Here is a 17,393-nt window from a genome sequence, read left to right as displayed (position 1 = left end):
TTTGACTCCATTCTATACTCAGTATATATTTGAGAAATGAGGTCTTTATCAAAGAAACTAATTGTAATTTTTTTTGTATTTCTTCATTGTCTTTGGTACCATTTAGTAAAATGCAGTTCACCTGATTATCCCTTTTAATTAGTTCTATTTTACTCTTACTTTGTCTGAGATCATGATTGCTATCCTTGCCTTTTTTAGTACTGCTGAAACATATTAGATTCTACTCCAGCCTTTTATTTTAACTCTGTGTGTGTCTTTCTCTTGTTTTTGTTTGTTTGTTTGTTTTGTTTTGTTTTGTTTGTTTGTTTTTTGCACTAGGCAATGGGGTTAAGGGACTTGCCCAGAGTCACACAGCTAGTATGTGTTATGTGTCTGAAGCCAGATTTGAACTCAGGTTCTCCTGAATTTAGGGCTGGTGCTCTATCCACTGTACCACCTAGCTGCCCCATGTGTGTGTCTTTCTGTGTCAAGTGTGGCTCTCATAAACAACATATTGTTGGATTCTGGTTTCTTATCCATTCTGCTTTTCACTTTCTTTTCATAAGTGAGCTCATCCTATTTACATTCATAGTTATGATTACTAACTCTGTATTTCCTTCCACGTAAATTTCTTCTGTTTATTCTCTCTCTCCTTTTATCCTGTCTCTCCTCTAAAGTCTATTTTGTGTCTAACCACTGCCTCCCTTAATCTGCTCTCCCTTTATCATCCCCCTTTCTCTCTTATCCTCTTCTCCTCTACTGGGTAAGTTATATTTGAGTGTGTACATATATTCTTCCCTCTTTGAACCAATTAAATAAGAGTGAGGTTCAAACATTGTTCACCACCCCCACTCTGTTTTCCCCTCCACTCTTCATTAAGGTCTTCCTTAAGCACCTCTTTTATGTGAGATAATTATCCCCATTCTACCTCTCCCTTCCTTCTACTCCCCATGCATCCTTCTTTCTCACCTTTTCATTTTTTTTTTGGAGATCATTCCAACAAAATTGACTCACATCCATGCCCTCTATGTATTCTAAATAGGCTCCTTCTAAATGCCCCAGTGATAAAATTCTTAAGAGTTACATGTATCATCTTCCCATATAGGAATATAGACAGTTTAATTTTTTGAAACCATTATGATTACTCTTTCATCATTACTTTTCTATGCTTCTCTTGAATTTTCTGTTTAAATGTCAAATTTTCAATCAGCTCTGGTCTTTTCATCAGGATTACTTGAAAGTCCTCTATTTCATTAAATATCCATTTTCCCCTTGAAGGATTATACTGAGTTTTACTGGCTAACTTATTCTTAGTTGTAATCCTAGCTCCTTTGCCTTCAGGAATATCATAGTCCAAGCCCTCTTCTCCTTTAATGCAAAAGCCACTAAATCTTGTGCTATCCTGACTGTGGCACCACAATATTTGAATTGTTTCTTTCTGACTGCTTGAAATATTTCCTCTTTGACCTTGGAGCTCTAGAATTTGTCTGTAATATTCCTGGGAGGTTTCATTTTGAATCTCTTTCAGGAGGTGATTGGTGGACTATTTCAATTTATATTCATCCTTAGGATATAAGAAATTGGGAAGTTTTCCTTGGTAGTTTTTTTTTTAATATGATGCCTAGGTCCTTTTATTTTTTTTTTATCATCGTATTCAGATAGACAATCTTCAGTTGTCTCTCTTTGATCTATTTTCCAGATCAGTTGTTTTTTCTGATGATATCCCACATTTTATTCTACTTTTTTTTATTCTTTTGAGTTTGATTATTTCTTGATATCTCATGGAATCATTAGCTTCTACTTGCCCAATTCTAGTTTTGAAGGAATTATTTTCTTCAGTGAGATTATGTACCTCTTTTTCCATTTGGCCGGTTCTGTTTTTTAAGAAATTTTTTTTCTTCAGTGAATTTTTGTAACTCCTTTTCCATTTGGCCTATTTTAATTTTTAAGGAAGTTTTTTCTTCAGTGAATTTTTGTTTCGCCTCTTTTACCATTAGACCAGTTCTGTTTTTTAAGGTGTTATTTTCTTCAGTATTTTTATGCCTCTTTTACCAAGATATTAATTCTCTTTTCATAATTTTCTTGCATCACTCTCATTTCCTCCCCCCCCCCATTTTTTTTCTTTATTACTCTTATCTCTCGTTAACACTTCCAGGAATTCTTGTTGGGCTTGGGTCCAATTAGCATTTTTCTTTGAGGCATTGCTTGTAGATGTTTTTACATTGTGTCCTCTTCTGAATTTGTCTTGGTTTTCCCTACCACCATAGTAGCTTTTTATGGTCAAATTATGTTTTTGTTGTTGTTTGCTCATTTTTCCAGCCTATTTCTAGACTTTAAACTTTATGTTAAAGTTGGGCTCAGTTCAGTTGGGGATGAGGAAGCACCGTCCCAAGCTTCAGGCTTTTTGTGCTGCTGTTTTCAGAACTAGCTCTGGGGTTCTGCAAGTTTTTTGTGTTTCCAATATGATGTGATCCTTGGAGAGGTATGGTCACTGCTCTCCTGGTCTTCACTCTGGTCCTTACCCAGGATGGGGCCCAGTCCTCTGCATCCACAAGCACTAGCATCTCTTTGCCTTGGAACTGTGACCAAGGCCCCTGCTCCCTTGTCACCAACCCTTAGCTCTCCTCTCCACTTTGAACCTACAACCCTAAACTATGTATGGGCATTAGAGTTGCCAGTCAGTGGCAGCTGTACTCAGTGTCAGCAAAGGAGCCCCTGTAATCTCTTTCTGACTAGTTGTCCAAACCTCTTACCATCTCTTGGCTGAGAGCTCCTGAAGCTGTTGTGGCTATGACCACTGCTGCAGCACTACATGTGTGCCCTCCATACAAGCTTCCACCCCAGTGGTACAAACTTCTCCTGGAAACCTTTTAAATGTTCTTAGGCTGGAAAAATGTCTCACTCTGGCCTCGTTGTCTCTGCCACTCCAAAATTTTATTTGAGGCGTTATTTTAAAGTTCTTTGGAGAGGAATGTAGAAAGCGTTCAGCTGGGTGGCCTCAAATTTCCCTCTTGGGTCTGCTCTGCAGCTTAGAATCTTTGAGCCCTCACGTGATTAGGGACTTGTTTTTCTAGTAGTGGGATTCCACCCTAAATTGGCTTCACTCCAGAACTAGCCTAGAAGCCACTACATGCAACGTCTCATTGATTATAATTACTTGCATTGTTACAATTTTTATAAATTATTTTAGTTCTAATTTTGCTGTCATGCATTTTCTAGACATCTTTGCCTGAATGTATGATAAACACCTCAAATTCATTGGATCCAAAATGAAATTTATTATCTTTCTTTTAAAGCTGCCCTTCCTCCAAACTTCCTTTTTTTTCTTTTCAGATTACTATCATCCTTCCAGTCACAAATGTTTTCAACCTCAGAGTAAACCTCAACTTTTCTCTTTCCTTTATCACCCCTCCCCCACATCCAGTCAGTAGCCAAGTTTTGACTTCTCTCTCCACAACATCTCTCACATCGATTCCCCTTCTCTCACCTTAGCTGGCTATTACCTTAGGTCAAGCCCTCATCACCTCATGCCTTTACTATTGCTGTAGACTCCTCTTTGATCAAAAGGGTGGCTCATGAACATCTAGAATAAAAAAAAGAATGAAATGATCACTAGAATGCTTCCTTTTCTAGACAATCCCTTGACCACCGTATCTTCTATAATTTTAAGTAAAATCTTAGCAAAGAAACTATAGAAATGTAACCCAAACATTATTCAGTAGAACTAAGGTAGATTTAGACCAGAGGCACTCTATGATTCTCACTATTTCTTCCATTGCTCTAACTCAGCAGTCTCTCTTCCATTAAGTCTTGTAAGCACCCCGGCTTCCCAAAGCAGCAACAAACAGCCCATGCCTTGCATCATGACTCCACCTTTACCATCCTCTTGATTTCTCTGCTGCCAGTCTCTCCCTTTCATCTGTCTTCCACCCATCTGCACAAGTAATCTTCCCCAAAGCACAGATCTGACTACATATGTCTTATGGTTAAGGATTTTTAATGCCTTCTAAGATAAAACACCAATTCCTCAACTTAGCATTTAAAGCCCTTCATAATCTGCATCTAGTCTACCTTTTCAGACTCATTTCAAGTGATTTGCCTTCATGTACTCCACACTCCAGACTTGCCTTTTGAACTCAGCAATATTATCTCCTATCTCTGTAAAACTTTGTGATTCTATGGTTAAAAGAACTGCATGACTACAAAGGTATTGATATGATAGCAGGCAATTGAAATATAGTTGTTATATATACAAGTTGAGATTATATCAGCATACAGATAAGCGAGAAACTCATCTCGGGTCTTCTATGTATTTTATTGTGTAGATATGATCTACATAGATATTTTCCTTTGCTTTGTAACAATAGCGATGTGTATATGTGTGTACATTTCACATCATAATCCCAAATTGACTTTAGTGAAGAAGCAAATACAATCATCAAATAACTGAAAAGGAAGGCAATGACTAGAAGTATTAAGTAATGTTTTGACAGTGTATAAATTGCCAACTTTTGTAGAAGCCAATGACAATTTTAAAACTTCATTATGAAAGATGCAATGAGAATATATGCATTAAAGTTAAAATTCATTACTTTTTAAGCCTGACATGAAATAGCATTCATTAAATACATATTTTATTCAGAGAAAAATATTCAGACAATATATATTTTATTCAGAGAAATGTGCCAAAAATTGAAAGAGATGATAAAAAAAAATAAGGTACATTCCTTATGGAACAGACAATTCAATAGAGAAATGCAGCACATACAAAGATAACATATACAAAAGAAGTCATGACTATTGCATTTAAAAGGAACAAAGCAAGGGCTATAAGAAATTGGAGGAGTGGGGTAGGTAAGAATTTTACAGATTGTTGAATGAAAGAAGGCTTCATGGTCAAGTTTATATTTGATCCAGGCCTTAACACATGAATTTAATTAATAAGCAAAGATAACAGAGAGGACAATACAGAAATAGGAAACAGCACCATGTAGGGGGAGCATGCACAGGGACTGACTGAGCATCAATGTTGGCTTCAGTCTTATATATTGGGGGATTGAAGGAGGAGAATAGTTTGGGATGATACTAAATTATGGGAAGTCTTGAGTGCCAGGCTTAGGAGTCTGACCTTTCTATTGAGCCAACATTGCTCAATAAAGCATCAGATCTAATGCGGCTAATATCTTGCTGTCATGATGAGAAAAAAAGAGTGTATTAAAATTGACATATTTAATTAAAATGTTATTTTCAGTCTCTATATTGTAAAAAAAAATTGTGATAAAAGTATTTATTTCTTGAAATAACATTACTGGCTGTGTGCCCTTAAGTGTTTTTTTTAAACCTCTCTAATATAGTACACACACACGCACACACACATACATATCTGTACACATACATACATATATGTATATATACATACATATATATGTATACATACATATATATGTATATATACATACATATATATATATTTCCTATATCCCCTGATACATCATAAGCTTTATAAGGATGGTTCAGCATCTATGCATATTCCTTTTGCCTCCAGTCTCCTGTAACAGGGCTTTGTACATTTGGAGGCTTAACAGATTTTGTTCAGTTGAATTGGCTCCATTATATAGGCATTGCTACTCTTGTCATGTCTTAAATCATGTATAACACACAGAAATCTAAGAGGTGGTGTTATTTTCCATCTTTTGTAGATATTTTTGGTCACTTTCTGTTTATACTCTTTGAAGCAAAATGAATGACATTAGCATGATAACAAAAAGACTTTATTCTGAGTTGGTATTTAAGTTGTCACTAATTTATTTCTTTTTTTTTCTTTCTGTAGTCTTATTCCAGTTAAAATTATGCGTGATTGGAAGGAGCTATTTTTTAGCGGGAAACCAATTTATGAACAAGCCTCCATTGACCCCCTGCCGACTCGCTTGACTTCAGATCAACTAGTAGAACTATCCAAAAGGAGTTTACTAGATGACAATGATTATGAGGAATATAAGGTACCTACTCAATTCAGGACAAGTAAAGGAGATATACTTGAATAAACAACTTCTTTTTAATATTTAATATTCTATCATGATGTAGTCACTAGATTTTAGTGCTATTCTTTTTTTAAAAAAAGGAGTCATTATAGTACCACTGACCCCCATGCCTTCTCATTTACTTTTAATTTTTAATTGCAGTGGTAATTAAATGGAAACTTTGTGTCAGCACCGTTTTGAAATTTATTTAATAATCGCAAAAGTGTTGTGGTCTCAAAATATTCTGTGTAGAGGAGAGAAAAAACCATAAACCTTGGTGGCCAGATTTCAGAGTTTTCACATTGTTGTAAAACTATCCTTTTTCATTTTTCTGTAATTTCTTTTCTATTGTTTCAGGCAGCCCTATTAAAAACTGTTTGGTAGTAAACTTGAAAAGACAAGTTGGTAGTTTCCATAGAGAGTTTTGGAGAGACAAACCAGGATATTATTATTAGAGTATTGGTAAGAAGATAAGGGAAACAGTAGGAAATAGGCAACAATTATAGACAGAATGAGGGGTTAAAGGAACTCAGACTGGGAAATGTAGGTTGAACAAGAGACATGGGACACTGACTCTGGTGTGAAATGTAAGGGAAGGAATTTGAGAAGAGAAGTAACATGACTTGAACAAAGAAAAACGAAGATGATTTGGACCCTAACTAGGTAGTGGGTAAAGCATCACCATGGTGTTGAGCCCTAGAGAAAGAAGTTACCAACAGTGGGGGAAAGAAAAAATGAAACAAATGTTTCAAAAATGCTATAGAGCTAAATTTTCATCATACTTCAAGCTGAATGAATTTCTAGAATTATATGAACATATACTACCTAAGTATTTTGGTGTAGCTGTAGGATTTACGAGACCAAATGTTATCCATCAAAAATTTGGTGACTAATGATGGAATGTCCCAGATTGAATACAGTTTATAAAAACCCTTCCCTCTTTTACAAGATAGTTAAATGTTAACTATTAAGCTGAAGTTTTACATCTTATACTTATTGACAAGTATAAATTAATTTTATGCTTTAGCTGAAACAGCAAAATATTGACATTCTACTTCTTATTTTAATAGGAAGTCAATGCACTTAGCACAGGCTTCAGTTTAGCAAAGATTTCTCTGTGTGTGTGTGTGTGTGTGTGTGTGTGTGTGTGTGTAAAAATGCTTACCACAATAATATGCTTTTTTTACCCACATCCTAAACCAACAGGTATGCTTGCTTTTGCAGAAAATTATCAGCTTTTGTTAGGAGTAAGTAGATGTCTGACAGCACTACCTTTGCTATTTTTCCAAAAATGAAAGTTGTCTTCAAAAGTCCTACTTTATGCATATATGCTAACAGGTCAAAATGTATTTCCTTTGAAAGAAAATAAAATAAAGTTAAGTAATGTGCACATTTGTATTTGTTTATGTTATATTTTAAAGTTTGTTTTGAGGAAACTGTCCATTATGTCAAACTCCCATGGTTTTAGAATTTAAACTCCTTGGAGATCAAATCTTACATGAGCATACTAAGTAAAAATAAAGCTGATAGAGTCTTATGCCCTATATTTCTTCCTCATAAAATATATGATGTGGCCAATTTACAGTTTATTTGAAAAGTCCTGGATAAGCTGTAGGGTTGTTATAAGAAGCTTCTAGCAAAACACTGTGGGTTAGCTAGTAAAAGCAATCACTTTCACTATTGCTAAATTCATTCATTTTTAAAAGTATATCAAGTAATTGTATATCTTGTAGTTCACCCAGTTAAGGCAATGTGTAATGGATGAGCATGGGAAAGATTTCTAACAAATGAGAAAGCTCAACCTTCACTATTTTCCTATGTTGATGTGTCATTACATTGTTGCATCCTTAGGCTTTTAAAGGGCTAGCCCAATAGAACAAAAGTTCTGGCTGGTTAGACAAAGCTAGAAACACTTTGAGTAAGGAACTGGTGATGAATTCCATAGATGGCATCTGAAAATCAGCCTTAGTCAAAGATCCTCTTTACCAGCCTGACATTGAGTAAGGAAGGCTTGGGCTGTGGCAGCTCTAGAAAATCAGTTGTTAAAGGCCAATAGGACCTTATGGTACACCAAGAGGCAGAGTGTTTGGTGAAAGGGAGATGGTGGTCCTGCTGGGCATTGCCCTGGTTGCACCATATCTGGAAGGCCATCGCTCAGCAGGAGGGCATTTTGGATAGTGAAGGGTCTATAGGTTATATGAGGATGAGTCGAGGAATTAGGAATATGTAGCCCGGAGAATAATGACTGCCTTCAAGTATTTGTAGGGCTGTCATGTGTATAGGGGGTTACACTTGCTCTATCTGACCTTGGAGGACAGAGCTGAGAGCTATAGGTGGAAATTTAATGAGGCTCATCTAGGCTTGATATGTGGGGGAGAAAAATTCCTAGTAATAGAGCTATCCAAAATTAGAATGGGCTGCCTTGGGAGATAATGGCTCTCCCTCATGTGGGGTCTTTAGGCAAAGGCTGGCTGACCAATCATTAAGCATGCTATATAAGAGATTTTTACTGAGATACAGTTTAGATGAGATGGCCTCTTAGGTCCCTTCCAGCTCTGAGATACTGCAGTATGGGTGGAGCAAATGCCTACACCAAAATACATGATTAAAAACAATTCACAGATCCTTAAATATTGAAGTAAGAAAAATTTGAAATCAGTAACAGTTTTATAATGCTCACAAATTTACTGTTTCTAAAAGACATTTTTATCTTGCTCTGCTTAGCACAGTGTAAGTGCTTAATAAATGTTTATTGACTATTGACTGATTGACTAATTCCCCTGCCAAATAAAGGATCAACCAGGCTTGAAAGTTAAAAATCTGAGGAGTGTTTTTCCCCCAATAAATCATAAATAACATTAAAGAAGATTTCTGAATATTAATTTATAATGGTTGATTCTTAAGTCAAGTTCTTGCATCACCATCAAATAACAAGTACAAAGGTAAGCTTTTCAGGGCAGCTAGGTGGCGCAGTGGATGGAGCTCTGGCCCTGGAGTCAGGAGGACCTGGGTTCAAATCCAGCCTCAGACACTTGACATTTACTGACTGTGTGACTCTGGGCAAGTCACTTAACCCCAATTGCCCCACCCCACCCCCCAAAAAAGAGTAAGCTTTTCTAATTTAAGAGCCATCAGAAGTTGACTTACAAATGAAACAATACAAAACAACACCTTGAACTGCAACCACCTCTTAGAGGGTTATTGTTGCTCTCCAGTCATTTCAGTTCTGTCCCTCTCTTTGTGACCCTATTTGGGGTTTTCTTGGCAAAGGTACTGGAGTGGTTTGCCATTTTCTTCTCTAGCTCATTTTATAGATGAGGAAACTGAGGCACACAGAGTTAAGTGACTTGCCCAGAGTCACCCAGCTAGGACATGTCTGAGGCCAGATTTGAACTCTGGAAGAGGAAGAGTCTGCCTGACTCTAGGCCCAGTGCTCTATCCACTGCATTGTCCACTATCGACTATCCACTAGTTTCCTAATGCTACCCTAGAAAAGTCGTATAACCTCTCTAGATATCAATTTCCTCATTTGAAAAATTAGGGGAAGTGGGAAGTCTGAACACTGCTAGAATGACACTGCCTCCTGTTGCTTCATCATCCTGGCCTGTATGTTTTCCAGCTTATTCCCATCCTGCACAAAATTGTGTACATCCCCAGCAGAAGATTTTTGAAAGAATGCAGAAAATAATTGTGCAGAATGAACAAACGTGCATAGGTTATAATCTGTATCTATGAAAAAGCACCCATATTGAGGAAAGCATGGGAATCCAAAGTGTCAAAACATGTAAATACTATATTCAACATATTAATCTAGCCTATCAAAACCTTTTGGGATCCCGAATCTGTCATCCAAGGTGTTTACCAGTCTTCCCAGCGTTTTACCCTATCACAATGTGTTGAACATTCCATCTATCACTGGCTGACCACTTAAGGTCCTTTTCAGATCTAAATGGATGTAGTGCTGTTATTGGGATGTGTTGAACAAAGTAGGGCCAAGAACAAAGAGCTATAGATGTTTACTAGAAGCCTCACTTCTAGCTGTCATGAGTCTATTAACTATTACTCATTGACTTTAGCCATTTAATTATTTCTGGATCTAGCTATCTGCACTATTGTGCTATCCACATCTCTCCATATTATCCTGGAGAAATTAATTTTTTTCAAATGCTTTGCTGAAATCCAGTTGTTCTATGTCTGTGGTCATCATTGTTCAAGTCTCATTCTCCACCCCTACCCCCATCATGCTTTTATTCTCATCTTCTTTAAACTGCCCCCTTCCCCAGCCTCCATCTAAAGCTACGCAACCTTTCCACTCAGCTCTCTAGAAAATCTACTCCATAGGGAACAAAGTAGATTTCATTTTAAACCTCTTCCTTTCACGCTCCCTGCATCTTCTTGCACTTGCTGAGACCTGGCTTGCTGCTGATGGCATAGTTTTTCCTCGTTATTGTTTCTAACACTGGTTTTACTTTCACTCATACCCCTGAACTCACTGATTGCGGTGGAGGTACTGGATTGTTCTTTGTTGCTTACTTAGCAACCTGAGTGAGAACTTTGAGGTTCACTCAGTCCATATCTACCACTCAATCAGAATTCTAATAACCATAGTCTAACAACCTCCAGGACACTCTCCTTCCTTCGTCAGAGTTCAGTGCTTTGCTAATGGACTTTCTTTACCCTTCAATTCCTGCTCTCATACTAGTAGTCTTCATGGTGCATAATGTTAATCTCTCAAAGTTCTTCAATTTACTCATTTCCCACTCCTTCACCCTACCACAGTTGCACACAGAGATGGCCATACCCTTGATCTTGTCATAAGCCATATGTGTCCCACATCTATTTTCATGAACTCTGAAATTTCCAAACTATTATTCATCCTCACCGTGACTTCCCGTGCTTCCATATAACAGTTCTTTCCCATGCCATCACTCCTCTGCTGGTTATACTCTTTTCCCTTACTGATCTTGACCCCTTGGTAAAACAGTCCAAGTATACACTATCATCTTTTCTTAAGTCTCTTGTCCCTTTATCCAATCAAAGATCTTGCTCTGTCATCTCAACCTTGGATTATTTCCATGATTCACTGCCTTCATTCCTAGTCTCATGCTTCTGAATAGAGCTAGAGAAAAATTATGAAACCATATTCACTAGGTCTGCTTCAAGGTCCTCACCATGGCAAAGCAATAATTTAATTATCTCAAATGCTCCAACAGAAGCTTTGTGGTATAGGTTCATGAAAAATTAGATGTTCTTGCTTAATGAACCAATGTACCACCACCAGAATAACCATAGTATGGGAGAAGACCAAAAACAAAATCTTAAGATATACTCTCTTGTGGCCCTTGGCATCCATCACTTGAGGACCCTTTTGTATAACCTTAGTTCAGACACAGGTGTCACATTGATAATGGTCCACTAGAATGTCTGCTGATTGATTATTTTATCTCAAGGGGGCCATATTGTCCATCTGTGACTTCTTTATATCATAGCCACAGATTTTGCAGCTAAGTTGAACCAGGGAGAATATATGTCATACCTTTATATGTCCTAGTAGACATAAAGATCAGTTTGTTACCTGGTTCCTTTGTGAAATATTTGCTGCCAACATATCACATCCAACTCCTGTGACAGGGCTTTTTTATATTTATCTGAAAATATCAACATTGTGAGTGCTTCCAAAGAAGATGACAAATGTCAGGAGCAATGGGAGTATTGTATCTTCCAGCAGATTCTTCTCCCCATTGCAAGAAAAAAAATTGTCTTGCCATCCTGAGTGCTAATGTGAGATGTTACCAAAAAAAGTTAAATAATGAAATGAATAGAATCCACTCATTCCAGTTGGGATGGTGGCACTTTTAGCAGGGTGGGGAGAGTAAAGGGGAAGGAGGATTTTTTTTTAAATTCTAGCAGCCCATGAAATTTTATAGTAAGGGTGGCTTGCTCTCAAATGGGTGCCAATACTCCTCCAAGGTAGCACTATCCCAAATAATGCTTACTTCCTTTCCCAAATTCTGTCACATAGGCATCAGTTGTCAAAAGGATTAGAAAATAAGTTCTGGAACCAATTTTGGGTTTCTTGATGCCCACAGAAGAAAACAGTTTCATAATTCAAATGCTCTAAACCATGGACTAACAAGGAAGATTACCTTCAATAAAAACAAAACAAAACCATTTAAACATTTACTCTATGTAAGCTATGTTGACAGATGCTAAGGAAGGTCCCAAAATAAATAAGACATGATCCCCCAGCCTCAGGGGAGAGGGAAAGGGGAATAGATGTATATGCAAATAGCTATAATATAAAGTTCACTTGATAAATTCATAGGAGAGAGATAAAGTATGATAAAAGTTTAGAGGAAAGAGCACTTCTGGCTGAGAATATCAGGGAAGGTTTAATGGAGACAGTGACATGTAAACTTGGCCTTGAAAGAGGTTAAAATTTGAACCGCCAGATATTGGAGGAAGGAGCAGATTGGTTAATGGCAAATTAGCTAGCAGAAGTCCACCAAAACCAGATGCCATTTTTTTAAAACAAGACTGTGATAACTATTGCATGGAGAAAATTCATGTCTAAAAGTTGGTGAACCTAAGAAATTATTGAACCCTCCCCCTCCCCATGCTTTGGTTGGTGACATTTGATCAGTTATCCATAGAAAAGAATTTCTAAAATTTCAGGTTTCCTTCTTCAAATTACACATCATTCTAGGTGAACATATAGCTAGTGACCTTGGATATACTCTAGAACAGCCTGTTTTCAGGAAATGTTTGTATTGTGGGAGCAATGTTCCATATCAACTGAGTGAAAGATGATGTAAACTAAGTAAAAGTGATGAAAAGGTCAATATTTCATCAAGATTCGTGACTAGAAAGCACCCCAAGTGTTTGATATCATAGAAACATGGTAGAAAATTCTAATGCTCTCATAATACAATAAAGTATTCAAAGAGCCCAAATGCTGACTTTCAAAATTCCACTTTCTACTTGCTACCCTTATGCATCCAGACTTGATTTGTACGGTCTTCAGAGGTATGCTATGGTTAACTGTTGGGTGACTTGCAGATATTTGAAGAGCTCTGGAAGAAGGGAAAATGAGTGTTAATGAACTGATTGAATGTCCTTATGATCAATACGAGGACACAATCCTTCATTTTCATTTTTACAATACATTTTTACAATACAATACAATATATAATATAAAATGTAAAGACAATATTCTTCTTTCTTACAAAAATGAGAAATTCGGATGAACCTACTTTTTTGAGGAGGTGGGAGATAGTTTAGGAAGCCTCTGATTCAAACCCTAACAAAGGTAAATTTAGAAAATATTGCACAAAAACTCTCTGAGATTGTGTTTGAAGGTCTAAGAGGCAATCATGGCCAATATGTCAGGACTATTTCAGCAACCTGTTTTAAAAAAAGGATTTTCCTGAAAATGTTTTTACATAGAAGATTTTTTGACTTGTTGTTTGGGGTTGTCACTGACCTAGGCCCATATTTTTTTTTTGTCCTACCATGAATATAACTCCAATGTGTCAGATGGATTAGGTACTTTTTCTATGTATAGTTTCTATCATAAAGGAAGAGAAGAGACAGGCTATAGGATTAATGAAAAGAAGTAGTCTCCTATCTCCAAGGATTCTGGAAATACGAAGACATAGCCAAGGATCTGCAGGGTTCTTGGGAAATGTAGAGTCTAATTTATCTGTATATGGATTATATCTATAATGTTTAAAGAGAATGCTAAGCAGGAGAGAAACCACATTATGGGTAATAATTCCAGAGATTTTTAAGCTACTTCTTCCTACATATAATGTCCCCAGGTAGAGGGTTAGATTGTATATGGTTCTTCAAAAAGACTTCATAATAAGTATGATACTAGCTAATACTATGCATATATGTGTGTGTATATATATATATATGTATATGCACATATGTATGTATAGTACTTGCTGGATTTATATATTATATGTAATATATGAGAGAGAGAAAATAGAGAGAAAGCACTTTAAGGTTTGTGGGGCACTTTACAAATATTACCTCATTTTATCTTCACAAAAACTCCGGGAGGTAGATGCTATTGTCATTCCATTTTTTTTGGCTAGGCAGTGGGGTTAAGTGACTTGCCCAGGGTCACACAGCTAATGAGTGTTCTGTGTCTGAGGCTGGATTTGAACTCAGGTCCTCCTGAGTCCAGGACTGGTGCTCTATCCACTATGCCACCTAGCTGCCCCTCATTCCGTTTTATAGATGAAGAAACTGTATGGAGGAAATAGAAGTTAAATGACTTGCCCAAAATCACACAACTACTAAGTGTCTGAGGCTAGATTTGAGCTCGGGACTTCTTGACTACAAGTCCAATACTCTGTCTACCCACACTACCTATCTACTTTATGAAGTACCAGAATTTTTCAAGTTTGTAATGAGTAAAATATTTCCTATATTCACTTGAACTTGAAGATGGGAGGAGGAAGGAATCCTGGTGCCAGCTTCTACCATTCTCTAGTAGGGAAATAACTTGCCCTGGATCCTGGGAAATAGGAACCAGATGGTATATGATCTTACAGAGTGCCCTAGCTGAACACAGTACAAACATGTACCAAGTATAGAATAACACAGATTCTGAGGACTAGCCCTAACATTACCAGAGTACTAGTTGTACTCCCAACCCATTTTCCTAATTATAGAGGACCCATTAGGACCTTTCTCCTTTCCAAAGGGTATTTGGTCAAGTGGGAGTCTACCAGAGATCAAGAAAGCCCTTTAGTTCTGAGTTCAGTGGCTAAAGCAGTGTCACCCATAATGTGGTTTCTCTTCTGCTTAGTATTCTCTTTAAACATTATAGATATAATTCATATACAGATAAGTTAAACTCTACATTTCCCAAGAACCCTGTAGTTCCTTGGCTCTGTCTTCATATTTCCAGAATCCTTGGAGATAGGAGACTACTTCCCTTCATTAATCTTATAGCCTGCGTCTTCTCTTCCTTTATGATAGAAACTATACATAGAAAAAGTACCCAATCCATCTGACACATTGGAGTTATATTCATGGTAGGACAAAAATAAATAACCCCAAACACGAAGTCAAAAAGAATTCTATGTAAAGTCCTCAGTGACTGAGTTGATTCCCTGCCTAAAATGAAAATATCTGGACAATTCACTTCCACTTGTTATTACCATGATCAGCAGAACTTTGTGACTTATGGGTACTTGAAGAGGTCCCCCTTCCACAAATTCAGGAGTACAACCTGAGCCAAATGAACTCTGTCTATCTCAACAGTGGCCTAGGTGAGGGAGTCAATGACTAAGCCCTTTGGTCCAAAACCAGAACATTCCCCTCTGGGAGTTAGGAAATCTTATTAAGAGGTACCTTTATGCCAAGGCCAGAGGCATAGGAATAAGGGGTGGGTAGGGTAAAGCTGACAACATTGATTACTAGAAAATATTATTATTCATCTTTTTAAGCCTTTTTAAGTTTGCAGGGCTCTTCTTCCACAATCCTGTAAGGTAGATATAACAAATATTATTACTCCATTTTATAAATGAGGAAACAGAAACTTGAAAAATCCAAGAGTCTTGCTCGAGCATTGGAGCCAAGATGCAAACCCCAGTCTCCAGTGCTCTTTACCTTATATCCTGCTGAATCTAAGAAGCAGTGTAGCTTCTATGGGTCCTTATCAATTAGCAATTGTGAAGTGGGGCAACTGGGCAAATTCTTGGCAATGAGGGCACCTGGAACATGTACATCTTAGCCCACAGGTCTGCATACTTATTCTGAGTATATACCAGCTCTGTGGGTTTCTGATACTTCTAGGTGGGGGCCTAGGGAGCAGGCTTGGAAAACTGTCTTGGAAAACTTGGGAAGCTTGACGGACAAGAAAAAGAACTGGTGATCTAGATAAGTAGGAAGAGTTTGGCAAATACCACAGTTCCAGGGAGGTTACATACCTGCCAGAGGATCAGTTAACATATACCGGTGCAAATCAGTCCCAAAGGTGGCAAAGATTTTATGGTCTGGGATGTTCACCGAAATAGGGAGGAACGTATCCAAGAAGGTAACCAACGAAGTATGAGAAGGTCAACAAAGAGTATGAATGGGGTCTGTAGCAGTGCTATGAGTGAGAACGGTTGTGACCTCAGTCTCGTATGGAATCTATATTCTTTACTCTGTTTATATTTCCTGCTGTGTACATAGGAATGAAAGGGTTGGGAGAGAGGATGTGGAAGATTCACAAGCATTTGTTTCTGTGTAGGTGAGTCAAAGTATCAGTAGGAAGTATCCGTAGACCCTGATTACATCAGGGGCATGGAATTTGTTTTTCTGGAAGATTGTTGCAGATGGTACGTATGCAGTTAAAATGAAGCAAAAGATGATGAATAATTAATCTTCTGAGTGTGGACTGTATAGACAACCAGATCAGATATACTATAAGCTAAATAGAACCTTTAGGGGTCTAATTTTCAGTCCAGCTTGAACTCAATGCCCATCTACCAGGTTTCTAGCTCACTTGCTGTGTTTTGTTCAGGCTTACAATAGTCCATTGTTTATGAATAACAGTTTTTTTGGTTGTCATCTGTCTGGTTTGCTGCCTAATCTTTGACTGACAACCATTAAACAAACAACACAAAGTTTAAAGCAAGAAATTACAAAATATTAAATCAGATGCTGATAAACATTTTGATGCATGTAGATCCATTTTGTGTCTAATTACAAATAATTCAGATAATGTGTATAGAGCAGGGGAAAATTTTACAATGAAAAGCATCCAGGCTAAAGTAAAAGGACTTGGAATGATAAGTAAAAGCATGCCATAGAAAGAGTATTTCACTTGGAGTCAGGGAGCCTAGATTTTAATCCTGTCTCTGCTACAAGCTAACTGTATGTCAGTGAACTAGCTCCTCACCTTTCCGGGCCTTGGTTTTCAAATCTGCAAATGAAGGTTCAGACTAGACTATTTCTAAGAGCCTTCCTAGCTTTAAAATTGTTTCCCTGATTAGCTTGCATGTTATTATTAAGCCAGTAAAACATTTGTATTAAAATAATAAAAAAAATGTTTTTCAGCATTGTAAAAGAAAAGACTCATTTTCTTAATCAACATTGTTTTTAGTTCAGGTTAACAAAAACCATTTCTAGATCTCCAGTGATGTCATGTCAAAGATATTGGCACAAAAATATATGCACAGCTATTCACAATACTTTTTAATTCATGAGATAGTTCTCCTTGGCTAAACCAAGAGTTTTGGATAACAGATATTGAGACACTGGGGTTAAGAGGGTCATTCTAGTGAAAATGAAGACAAGGATATAGACAGTATTTAATATCTCATACATTAATATGACATGAATATAAGAACTGGTGTTTGTCAGTTAAGTATTTTGAACATAATAAAATAA

The 17,393-nt window shown here is 37.1% G+C and overlaps 1 protein-coding gene across 1 annotated transcript in view; it reads left to right on the top strand.

The window, feature by feature from the left end:
* SPEF2 (sperm flagellar 2) overlaps window positions 1-17,393 on the top strand; it is a 222,718-nt gene that overhangs the window by 90,008 nt on the left and 115,317 nt on the right. Inside the window, exon 10 of the mRNA XM_027846244.1 lies at window positions 5,810-5,978. Coding sequence (XP_027702045.1) covers window positions 5,810-5,978 — 169 coding nt within the window. The remainder of the gene's footprint in view (window positions 1-5,809; window positions 5,979-17,393) is intronic.

The sequence above is a fragment of the Vombatus ursinus genome, unplaced genomic scaffold (assembly GCF_900497805.2).
Source record: "Vombatus ursinus unplaced genomic scaffold, bare-nosed wombat genome assembly UNPS02015106.1, whole genome shotgun sequence".
Classification (NCBI taxonomy): domain Eukaryota; kingdom Metazoa; phylum Chordata; class Mammalia; order Diprotodontia; family Vombatidae; genus Vombatus; species Vombatus ursinus.
This window is presented reverse-complemented; position numbering and strand designations above follow the sequence as displayed.